The sequence below is a fragment of the Cavia porcellus genome, unplaced genomic scaffold (assembly GCF_034190915.1).
Source record: "Cavia porcellus strain 051 isolate PalLab524CR breed Dunkin Hartley unplaced genomic scaffold, mCavPor4.1 scaffold_9, whole genome shotgun sequence".
Taxonomy (NCBI): domain Eukaryota; kingdom Metazoa; phylum Chordata; class Mammalia; order Rodentia; family Caviidae; genus Cavia; species Cavia porcellus.
The window spans coordinates 72,361,655-72,374,815 of record NW_026947492.1 but is presented as its reverse complement, the minus strand read 5'-3'; the positions used below and the strand labels follow the sequence as shown (position 1 = coordinate 72,374,815).

General features: G+C 38.5%; 1 protein-coding gene across 9 annotated transcripts in view; it reads right to left on the bottom strand.

The window, feature by feature from the left end:
• Positions 1-13,161, bottom strand: part of Ppfibp2 (PPFIA binding protein 2) — a 148,603-nt gene that overhangs the window by 105,509 nt on the left and 29,933 nt on the right. For all 9 annotated transcript variants that reach the window (XM_063256658.1, XM_063256659.1, XM_063256660.1 and 6 more), the window contains exon 2: positions 10,505-10,603. In XM_063256658.1, coding sequence (XP_063112728.1) covers positions 10,505-10,568 — 64 coding nt within the window. In that variant the 5' untranslated portion in view covers positions 10,569-10,603. The remainder of the gene's footprint in view (positions 1-10,504; positions 10,604-13,161) is intronic.

The window sequence follows — 13,161 nt, the reverse complement described above, 5'->3', positions numbered from 1 at the left end:
TGTTACAATTTGAATTTAGAAATTTATTCTCAACTCAGCTACTAGGTCTTTTTCATGAATAAGCCACATGACTTTGTGAACAGATTTGTTGTACCTATTTAAAAAAGTAACCCAAATATCAATTGGTTCACTAGTTACTCATTGATACTACATTTGCTAAAAGAACACCAGCTGACCAGCTCAGAAAGTATTCTCAAGAACAAAGCTGAGATTCCCAAACAAAGGCTGTAAGTTCACAATACAGAAATGTATAGCACACACTTTAGATTTTAGATAGACTTAACACTGGCCTCGTACATGGGGAAGAAAGACAAGGCAGTATTAACACTGTCAATATTACACCATGATAAGACTGACAATGAAACTGGCTTGCTTGTGCACACCTATAATCCCAGCTCAAGAGGCTGAGGCAGGAGGATCCTCTCAATTCAAGGTCAGCCTATGTTACACAGTGAGTTCCAGGCTAGTTTGAACTATATAGAAAGACACTATCTCAAAACAAACAGACAAACAAAAGATTGATAGTGAATCTTTAACACAAATGAAACCAGAAGTGGTCACATTTTACAACAAAATGAAACTCAGAGCAGATGCTGTTGAGTTAGACAGCAACTATGACATTTTTGCTGTGACATTTTACTATGACAAAACATAAAGTGTTGATCAATGATCCCAAACATGTCAGACACAGTTTCATAGTTTGCAAAGAAAATAATAAACACAAATAACACAGAGACATTTTCTTAGAAGATAGGGACTAGAATTGATAAATGATCAGTTACAGCACAGGAAGAATGGTTTAGATCTGTCCAAAGAACTCAACCCCATCAACAGACAGGTGAAACATCACAAGAAGCTCCTAAGAAAGTAGGATGACCAGCATGATGTCAAGTACATCCTAGCAAAAAAGACAGGAAAACAAAACACACGTGCTATCAGTGGGAATGAGACTTGTATATGGAACACACTGTTCTCATGTGTGAAAACTGCCTTAGGTGTAAAAATTGAAGTAAAGATTATTTTCATGGTAGAGTTTTATTTGTATTTTCATTGTAATTCACATAGGAATTTATTTCTGCTGTTATTTTTTAGATCTGGTTAGCAAACAGCTGATACAGAAAATGTTGATGTATAGTCTAAACCCTCAATACGTATTTATTTTATCTTAATGGTATGTCATTTTCCTGTTAAGTGGATATTCTGTCATAGGAAGCTCCTGACAAAAGAGGAAGACAAGAGGTAAGTAAGTATTGTTACAGGTTGCTGAGCTAGTTAGAAATACTACAGGCAGTCAGCTAGGGCTAGGTCCTCCTTCTCGAAGAAGCTGGCACAGAGGACCAGATGTCTGATGACCTTGGAGAGGACACACACCTCTTGCTCTGGGCCAGATCTCAAGATAGAAGGCAAAACAAATGCAACCACACCCTTAAGTATAATCCTTAGAGATTAAATCTGATCACCTGGATGTCAAGAATCACCATTCCAATTTCTAGGGAAGAGTCACTGCTCTCTAAGAATGCTGCTTTCTACGTGACTCACTTTCCCATTTGTTCCCAATTTAATCAATTTTACTGACCTATTAATCTTATTGGCTAAATACAGCAAGTTCCCAGTTTTCCCCAACTTTATTCCTGTCCTCACTTCATGCCTTTACTCTATAATAATCCCAAGAAAATACATAATCTTTGGCAACCCACTCGGGGCCCCTTCTGTCTCTCTCTCAGACAGAAGCTTTCTTTCTCTCAATAAATATTCCTACTCTTAACCTCTGTTGTTCCTGAAATTCATTCTTTGATTTTAGAGAACACGATCTCATTCTGGACACCATAGGTTGGGAGTGTCATTCCCCTATATCAGTGTGATCTGCCAAGCAGGAAAGGAAAGCTAAGCATATGTGCTGCCAGTGTAAGCAAGACTGTTGTATGGAACACACTGCTGTTAGGTGTGAAGGCTGCCTTCGATGTGATAATTGAAGCAAAGATGATTTCTGTGGCAGTTTTTGTTTGCACTTTCATTGTAGTTCACATAAGAATTCATTTCTGCACTATATTTTAGATTTTGCAATCAGGTAAGCAGTTGATGTTGAAAATGTGGATGTTTATTCTATACACTCATTATATTAGAATTAATATTTTATTTAATTGATATTTTATTTTCTAGGGGCTGGGGATTAGCTAAGCGGCATAAGCACCTACCTGCCTTGTAGGCAGGCAGTCATGAGTTCAATCCCTGGTACCGGTAAAAAAAAAAAAGAGAAGTATTTTATTTTCTTGTTCAGTATACATTTTTTAATATAATGAAACTCAAAATTAATCCAAAAAATAAACGTGGGCATTACACACCCCTATAATATGCCTTTTCTAAAACTTTGCCACAATATCCACGTAGCTACAGAATAACATACAAAAATGATCTGCCAGGTATGGTGGAGCACAGCTCCACGTCAGCATTTAGGGAAGCTGAGGCAGGAGGAACACACATTCTGGCTCATCCTGGGAATCCTCCTAATTTAATGAGACTTTGTCTCAAAATAAAAACTGGGACAGGGCTGGCAATGCAACTTAGTACAAAGACATTGGGTTTATTTCCCATAGTTAAAAAAATTTTAAAAATTAAAAAATAAAAATCAACAGTTTCTTAATTGTGAAAAAGGGCAAATGAAAATGATCCCAAGTTTTTTTGTGCGTGGGGGAACTGGGTATTGAATTCAGGACTTCACACTGGCCAGGCAGGCACTTACGCCACTGAGCTAAATCCCCAGCCCAAATTTTGAATGTTTGGGACATTCAAAGAACATAATTCGCATACTGTTTAAAAATTCAGTAAACATGAGAAATATCTGCTTATACTATTCAGTAAAAAGAAAGTAATAAACAGGTATATGTGTATATATAAATATACACGAAAAAGAAAATTTTAATGCTGATAATATTTATGGCTTTTATAACCATTTGTAAGAATTTTAACTTGTTAAATATAAAAAAAGGGAGAGTCAAGTTTGACACTGAGTTTGCCTAGGTACCCTAGGTTTTACTGAACTTTGAAAGTCCCCATAGGGTCCTAGACAATATGGACAGTAAATTAAGTGAATAAACACAGATTCCCTCTAAGCACTCTTGATTAGCTTTCTTTCTCTTCGCAATTGCATAAATAAAGATGGGTAGCACTGGTAGGATTTTCACAGAACAACCATTTTAGAAAATCTCGGGCCTGCCACATGACACCCTAGAAAAAAAATGTGCATTGCTTCAGGGGAACTTCTGGCAACAGGGTACACCCAATCTCCAGGAGTCCTCTTCCCCAACAGTGAACAAACAGAAAAGCTGAAAATGATAACTCCTCCTTTTTGTTTTCTATGCAGAGCTAAGACTGCAGAAGAGAAAGAAAAAATAAATAAATTCAATGGTGAATTAAGTTCAAACTGACTTCAGAGTAATCCAGCAACAAAGACCCAGAAAGAGGAAGGGTATGGGATTGGATGTGGGGTCTACAAGCTAAGGCCAGTGACAGCATTAAGCTGAACGCAGAAAGAAAGCACCCCTAAATATTTCCTGGTTCGTGAAGAGAAGACTGAGACAGTTCACACAATGGCAGAAAAGCTTGTAAAGTGCTAAGGAGCCCCTGCGTGTTAATAAAACCATGCATACACACACAAGCCCTGTGAGAAATCAAAACTACAGGCCTCTGCATACCACAAGGGTAGGGCCAAATTCCTACTGTGCACTTATTAGTAAAACCTCAAACCAGAAATCAACACAACTGGCCACACAATAGTCCAGCACGATATAACAGCTAAGGCCCAGCCTTAGAAAAGGCAGACTCAGGTCTGGAAGGCTCAGGTCGATACCCCTACATTCCCTGAAGATGAGTAACCCCTATGAAAAAATTACAAGCATGGAGGAAACAAATGGAAACAGAAGGACCATATATAACAGTTAAGAAAATATCACTTTCTTTTTTTGCACCGGGAATCAAACTCAGGACCTCATATTTCAATGCAGAAAATATGTGCTCTTCTTTGGGGATTAACAGAATAACATAAACAAGATAACAGATCAATACCATGCTGGTACCAAGACCTATAGATTACAGCCCCGTCATGAAAAGTGTTAATGTTGAATATGCCCATATATAAAATCAGGTTCTTTCTCCCCAGATTACTTCTCCAACCATCTCAACCATACTTAAGCTCTAAAAATGTTTCTCTTTCAGGGCATTTTACTTTCTTTTCAACAAAATACTCTATTAGGGGAGACAGGTTAATACAAAGGGTTTCAGCATTAGATCACAGTGAAATCATATGGAGAATTTTATAAACTACAGATGCCTCGGTTTTGCCTTCAGAAATACTCATTTAAATGGTGTAAGAACGACCTGAAGTAATAAGAAAGCTTTCTAGGTGATTCTAAAACGAAGCCTAGATTGAAACCATTGCCCGAACAGAGCACCTCAACCAGTGTTAGATTTTGAGGCTTGTAAGAGGTCACCTAATGATTTCTAAACCACAAATTAAAATTTAATAGATTTAGTATTAACCTTTCAGTAATTGTTTCAAGACTAAACTATTAATGTCTTTATATTTCTGCAGGGAGGAAGCAGAGACGCCACCTTTGTAAACTCTACCCTCCTCTTCTGGATATAGCCTTTGTCTTGGAGGGAAGTTTTCTGAAACCATCTAAAAAATGGAAGCTTGCAACATTGGGTTATGCTCAATTTGGAGTGTATGTGTAGGATGGGTGGGATTTATGACCCTAATACAGAATTAGGTCAAGCCAATTTCTCATGTCAATAATGTATTAAAGCTGATATTTTGATCTCTATATGATCCTTTGTCTACCCTTCAATTTGTTTCCAAGTGAGCAGGGGAAAAAGGGGGAAGTTATTTGCTGATCACTGCAGTGGATACAATAATGGACCCCCAAAGATACCAACATTTTAACCCTACAACCTGCCAGTGTGTTATCTGACATGGTTAAGGGAATTTTACAGATGCGACTAAGGTTTAGGTTGTTGAGATGGGAGATTACATTAATCATATGAGTTCTCAGGTCAGAAGATGAAGGCAGAATAATAGGTCAGAGAGATATAATGAGAAGATTCAGTCCTCTACTGCTGGCTTTGAAAATGGAATGGGACCAAGAGCCAATGATGCTAAAGCATTCTTAACAGTTACAGGGCAGAGAGCAGACTAGTTATACAGAGAAAACATGCTAAGAACCCCCACACATACAAAAAATACATAAGCATACAAACATAGTTTTTAAAGCAACTGAAGTGGAAGAAACCATTTGAGCTCAAAACCTCAATAATAAAAACACATGAGGTGCCAATTCTCTGATGGAATAAAATCTGAGTTTTAGTGAGCCACTTGAGAGCAACAGGAAGCAAATCTTAAGTCCTCAGCAAAGGGAGGGAACAAACAGAAGATCTCTACAGAAACATTTGATAGGAATTTCTCATAATGTGCTAAGATGGAGTAGACAAAAAAAATTAGTAAGGCTATGAAGACTGAAATAATTAACAAATTGGATATAACTGGCAAATATAGAACCAAACTGGAAAAAATGCACACACCTCATGGGCACCTGCACAACATAAATGTAAAATGTTCTAGTTTAGGCTATGAATCAAGAACCAAAAAAATCACAAAGTGTGTCAGGCAGCACTTTAATTATGACAAGTTAGAAGTCAATTTAAAATACATATTATAGGTTGATTCTTGAAAGTAAGTTTTGAAAGAGATGTATTAAAGAAAGCAGAAAAAGTGATGAACAGATATCACAGCTATTAAATATAAATATATGACATATTTATAATGCATAGATATCAATACATATAGCTATTTACAGAATAATACATACACATACCACAATGGGACTTTCTCAACAAAGCTGTAATTAAAAAGACCACCATCTCAGACTGGGTGAGATCACTCACTTATAATCCCAGTATTTGGGAGACTGATGCAGGAAGTTACAAATTTGAAACCAGTCTGAGCTAACAGCAAGTTCAGTTCCAGCCTACACTACTTACTAAGAATCTATCTCAAAAAAAAGTCATCTTTAGTTAAATTGATTAAAACTAGAGAGAAGAATAAAATATTAAGAATAAAACATGAGGGGCTGGGGATTTAGCTCAGTGGCATAAGCACCTGCCTTGCAAGCAGGCAGTCATGAGTTCGATCCCTGGTACCGATAAAAACGAAAAAGACAAAAAAAAAAAAAAAAAAGAATAAAACATGAAATATAACAAGTACAGTAATCTTAAAATTGAATGGCCTACAAAATGCTAACAAAATTGAAATTCTCAGTAAAGGGGCTGGGGATGTAGCTCAGTGACACAAGCACCTGCCTTGCAAGCAGGCAGTCGTGAGTTTGATCCCTGGTATCGATTTTAAAAAAGAAAGAAAGAAAAGAAATTTTCAGTGAAGTATACATATTCCTCGAAAAATATAACTTGCCAAGAATCAAGTAAGAATAAATTAATGGCTGACTATCCCTAACTTAAAAAAGAAAGAAAATCCTCCAACAAAAAAACAGATGGCACAATGGTTTCTCAGGTCAGTTCCTATTCGATGGCAAGTATTTAAGAAATGAGTAATTCCAGTCATATTCAAGCTCTCAGAACAGAAAGGAGGCCACATTCCCATCAATAGTCTCTCAGCCCAAATTCTGAATGGGAAACAGACAAGTCTAGATTCTGGTGCTGTGGGACTGATTAACTGCTGCTGCTGGTCCACCTCAGACAAGCAGTGGACAAGATCAGGTAATGACTGTTCAGAGAACAGACGCATCCATCACCAGCCATTAACACCACGCTTGACCGGTCACGGGCCTAAGTGAATTATTTCAGACTTGACCAGAATGTTTTCTGCTCCTATACAATTTTTATTTTTGTAACAAACCCAGGCACTAATCATGACAGAAAGGCCTGGCAAACAGGGCAACCTTTTTTTAACTGTCAGAAAACAGACTCCTTTTAACTATTCCTTATCGCTGAGAACAGATTGTAGATAACTGCGTAAGTAACCTCCTGCCACAGCAAGGAGGAATAAGAGGTCCTCTGTGTCCTGACCACATGGCTTGCTGGTTCTATGCCAGAAGCAGCCTGACAGAGTAGCCACCAAGCCTGTTAGCCCACAAATTAAGTCCTATGTAGAATCAGCATCCATGGCAGCTGCTGTGTGCCATCCAGAGGGACATAATTAAGAAATACATAGTTCAGTTTCAACTGTCAACAGTGTAATTCAATTGCAGTGTTAACTGTAGACAGAATCACAGGGACTAATGAGGAGGAAGATTAGATCAAAGATTAACATCCTACTGGAAGCTCTAACAATGGTCTTTTGTATTAGCAACAAATCATTATTGACACAGGTTCTAGGGTCTTTAATAGTCACTTCTTCCCAACTTTCTGCTGTAAAATTTGAGGGGTATAATCAAGTACAGTGATACTTGGCAAACATTCATTCATATTTCAAGAACTCGAGTTTATAAGAGAGTTATATAACAATCCTGCTTACAGGGCTGGGAATTTAGCTCAGCGGCTCAAGCATTTTTGCCTGGTAAGGGTGAGGTCATGAGTTCAATCCTAGTACCCCGCCAAAAAAAAAAACCCTGCTTACAAAGCATCTACACTTACAACAACTAATTTTTATCTGTTATCTGTCCCAAGTCTCTAAACACCTTGAGAGGAGGGTGATCATACTGTGGCTCTAGAGGTGAGGACTATTTGCCCATCTGAGCATTAGTAAGTACTCTCAAGAGTACTTCTGGCTTGTCCATAAATAGGAGTGATAATCACCTGCCCTATTTTCACTAATTTTTTGTTTTAGAAGTTAACTATATAATATTAATATCATATGCCCAATCAAAGTACAATTTTTTAGGAAAGAGTTTTAGCAAATGAAGAATAATTTACCATAATTACAGAGTAATTATAAAGGGAAATTTCTTGACTTGTAATGCTTATTAATAATCACCACTGAAGGAACTGCTTTTATTTTCATAGATGTTTTGTGTAAGTGGCTATTATTTGATAAGTTCAGGAAATTCATAAAAATTTCACTGCTACAAGTGTTAATTCCATTTTTTTATTTTTAAATTTTTTTAGTACTGGGGATTGAACTCACAATCTCACACTTGCCAGGCAAGTGCTTATGCCGCTGAGCTAAATTCTTGGCCCGGTAATCCCATTTTTAAAATGTGACAGAATACAGCCCCTGAGTTATTTGGGTACTTCAACAGAGCAAAAGCAGTTATCTTTTGGTCATAATAGTGCCTGGTATCATTCAACCTCAGTTAATCAGAAAACACAAAGACAGGAAGATTTAAATGTTCACATAAAAATACCATGTCTGCAGAATCTGCAGTTTGATAACATGATAACACAGTTTCAAACTTTCTTTTAGCTATGCTACTGTTAATGCAAAGGAACTCTTATTTGGAAAAAGTGTGTAATGAAATGAAACCACTCTGGTTAAGGCACTGTAAAAAGCATGAATTTAACTGCATTCTCCTCCCACTTGACTCTTTTCTCCTATCCACACATTCAGAAACCTAGAAATAAAGCAACTAGAAGATAGTCAGATGGCCTTGAATTCAAATTTTGGTTCTTCCATTTATTAGGACTTTAGGTAGTAAAGATAGCATTAATACTAATTATTAATAAATCACAACAGACTAATTGAGCACTTGCTTAGAGCCAGGCATTATAAGAAGTGCCATATTTGCATTAATTTAATCCTGCCAATAATGAGAGATAGGTACTATTATTATTGCTATTTTATTTATAAAGAAACTACTGCTCAGAAAAATTAAGTAATCTATCCAAAGATCATTCAAACTGAAACAGCCTAACCTTGTGGATTACATTAATAACCACACAAATTCTTAACCTCTTTAGCTATCTTGAAAATGAAAATGGCATTAATAATCTTGAAGAAAAATGTCCCGAACAGAATTCAATAATTATCATTGTTTTTCATCAAGAATTGCATAGAACGCATGACCTCCAGATACTAATAATCTCAGTGTTAAACTATCTATCAGCTCTTGTCAAATGTCTCAGGAGATAGTTTACAAGACACACAGACTTTTAGATCTTCAAAAAATCATTAGTGACCTGATATTCCAAAGGAATCTGTTAAACAAAGGCATAAATAGAGAAAATAGTAAATAAAGTTCAGTATGCAGCCAGATAGAGATTATATTTAAAAACTAAAACTGCCTCCGAAAAAATGAGATTTTATTCACAGGAGTAAATAAAATATACAAATGACAAATACTAATTAAACAGTGTGAATACAGTGACAGCTACAGTGTCCTCGTGAAACTTACATTTAAGTGCAGAAGGCAGACAATAAACAAGGAAACCAACATGAAAATAGTAACATTCACTCTTGATGCTTTCTTCCCAATGTCATCAGAGACCCTGCCCTAGAGCAAGCCAACCCAATCTAGAAAGACTCTACAAAGTAGGACATTACTCTCAAGGGCACGTCTATTCATGAAGAAATTAAGATTCTGAGAGATGACAGCTGGATTGTGTCACAGTGCCACACAGACAACCTCTCTTACCCCAGGCTCTAACATCCAGAACTTTCTATGAGTCAAATCTACTTCCGCAATGGGAAGGAAAAGCAAATTCCTATAAATGGGCATCATCAGTTATCCTGAGCTCTTCATGCAACGCAGCCACACTCAGCCCTTTCCTTCTTTTGCCATCTCTTCCCGTACTGCCCACACAATAAGGAGCTGAGTCTTGACTAAGTATAAACTGACTGCAAAGAAGGCCACCTGAACTTTACTAGGTAAAGAAAGAGGACTTAAGAGATTTTGGAAAGATTTTCAATAATAGACTTGTAACCAATTCAACTTTCCACTTCCTATCAAGGAATCAGCTAGAAAAGCCAACTGGCAGTCCCTTTCCAACTAGTTATAATCTAGTTGGATCCTTTCTAGACAAAGTTTCTATCAGCAAATGCAAATATTAAAACCAAACACTTTAGATAAAAAGCAGTATGATATAAAGAACACTCCACATTAAGTGAGCCAATATAAAACTGCCTCTTGTCTCCTCAATAAGCTAAAGATCAGTTGAGGAAGTGAGCAGATACTGATCAGGGAGAAAAGTCTGCTTAATCTCAAGTTTCTGCTATACTCTAATAAGCATGTGTACTATGAAAATTTTACAATAGAATCAATCTCACTGCACCTAAAGTGCCTTGCAGCCATTATCCAAACTGTGATGATGTTGTATACATGCAAGGTTCTGTCCACACTGTTTTTAACAAAGGCCCCTAAAGTACCACACCAGATATCAGAGTTACTCAGCTTTGCACATTAAAAAAAGAGATGGCTTATACCATAAAACTATTTAAAAATAAATTATTATTAATAAAGGTTTCTCTTTGTGAAAAACAAAGGGGGACAGGGCAAATGAGAGAAGTTGGTCTCTGAGACATGCAGGACTACATATCAAGCACTGGCTCTCCTGATCATACCTGCAATGATTCCATCCATCTGCTCCAGGGCAGCTTCTAGTGCGTGACTAGCATCAGAAGCCATGGCTCCTCTTTCTTCTTATTGTCGTCCTCCTGTTACTGAAAATTCAAATACAGAACAAAGGAAAAATTATAGAGCTGCCATATCATGCACATAAGACCACAAGACACTGTAAGTCATCAGATACAATGCATTTTCATGAAGAATCGCACTTGCCCACTGGTAGTGTCTGATGTTTCTTGACCTCTTCCCCTTGACACAAGTGCCCTTTTCCCATGAATCTGCACTTCTGTGATAAAAAGCTATCAGGGCTGTCCAGGGTCACCTGTGGCAGCAAGACAGTTATTACACCTCTCCATGATGAAAGCCCCACGCTCCAGAAGCTCCAGTCAGCACTGGGAGAGGCTACACTGCCTTACAGCTGCATCTGCCCACACAGCAATGTTTTCCTTGGGTGGCTGTGACCATAGTGGAGAAGCCTCACCTGCCACCTTCGGTTCTTCAAATGGCCCAATATGTTCCACCATTCTAGGCCTCAGGCACAATGACAGAGAGAACACTGGCTAAGAAACACCACACTGGTCATCTGAGATGCAGGCTACCCAGCACCAAAGCTCACTGCCAAGCTCTTAGGGCTGAGAAACATCTCCAAGCATAGATACAACCACTTCCTAATGTGGAATTCCCCCCTCTGAGGGCCCTATCAATGGCCTTAACTGCACATGCTCATCTTAGGCCAACTGCTTCCATCTCTGGACAACTCAGTTAAACTGTCTTCTTGAAGCCTCCTCTCATTTTTCTTCCTTAGAACTTCCTCTGTGATAGAAGGGAAAGTCTTACAACAGAATTTGTAATGCTAAGACTGTTTAGGTCTATAACTCCTGGGAGCAAAAATTATCATTTGTTTGTTCACTCAACAAAATCTACGGGTGTGTAGGACCACGTGCGCAGCTCTCCTAGAAAGAAGACCCTACCTTTGTGTAGTGATATGTACAGAGCTAGCTAGGACATTTCCTTATCCCCTCAGTTGACTTTAAGCAATGCAAATGTGTCTAGCCAAAGTGATGTAGCTCCCAAATAGCACTTGTGTGAGCTAGGCCAAGAGACACCAAAGAGTCACTGTTGGCTGAAAATAAGCCTCAGGAAAAGAGGCTATGACTTCTCAGGACTTGAAAATTACACATCAAAACTGAAACACTGACACCAAAACACTGGATCCTGCTCCAATCTGTGATATTCAGATTACTCTCTCTGCATATCACAGAGATATTTCAGGATTCCTACCTAGCCCAGCTCACAGCACTCATGTACTTCCCACCACTCTAGCAATCCCTCATTCCAGAGCCACTCCTCTCTGCACAAATTAATAAAACCTGTGCTCAGCTCTGGGTAGATGCCTCTGTTCAGGTTAGCCATGTTCTAACTGGACTTAGGACTCCCTTAGCTCCCCACAACTACAAATGTGCCTTAGTGTCTTTATTCTTGCCATGCATTGCACAAGAAGTAGTACGTTGGAATTAGCATATTAGAATTACAATAAATTTTCCATGGAATTATAATTGTGGGCTTTTCTGGACCATAGTGAAGTCCAGAAGAGCTTTCAATATCAGCGTGCCCGACAGGCATCACTACGGAATAAAGGCCTGGCTCACACACTGAAGCCCATTTCAGACCAGGGAACCAATGATTCTGAGAGTGCTTGGTAACTTTCCCTGTAAGGCTGGATCTTAGGAATGAAAAAGTGGGCACCACACAGTAGCAGCTTTGAAGATGCTGTGGATAAGGACTTTAGGTCCACAAAGAGCAGTGCTGGACGTTATCAGGCAGTAGCATTTAAATTCACAGGCACTTGCATTCCAGCCTGAGTTCAGATCCAGTTCTGTCATCTCTGAGCCACGATTTCCTCATCCATAAAACAGTGTAACAGCATCTAACTCACAAGATTGATAGCATGATTAATGAGTCATTAAAGTTGCATAGAGAACACTTAACTATATTCTCTGGCATAGAGTAAGTGCTTGATATATTAGTTATGTGCTTTTTAAGGAAGGAGATAACCTCAATATGTACTTTTGACAGGACATCTAAAATAGAGCAGAGGCCTGGGAGGGGCTGGTTTACCTGGAGAAGGTGGACATGGCATAAAAGACAAATCACTCTAAAAGTAGGGGAAGAGGATGGTAAAGGCAGTGGTTCCCAGAGATGAAGACCAAAGAAGGTTCAGAAACAATAGGCATTGAGCTTCCCATAAGCCAAGAAGCAAGCACTGCGTAATCTGCCTAAGGGAATAGGAGTTCCATGAGGGGGTTGGGTAGCTTCAAAAGCACCTCAGAGCCCTGGCAGGCTGAACCCAGGATACAAGGCTGAACGCAGGACCAGCATATCCAGAGGAATCTTGGGTCTGAAAGGAAGCAAGCTTGGCTCAAGACATAAGAAAAGGTCTCAGAGAAAGGGGAGAGAGCAGAAACGGTAAAACCAGCAGATTCCCATTTGGTCAGTCATAGAAGACATTAAAAGTCTGAAATACTTTCCTCCAAAAGTTTCCCATTGGTCTTGGAGAAAACTCCAAAATCTTCACCGTAACCTATGAGAAAGACGCTGCAGTGTGGCCAGGCCAACCTCAAAGTATTCTGCCCAAGGCTCTTCACCTGTCAGC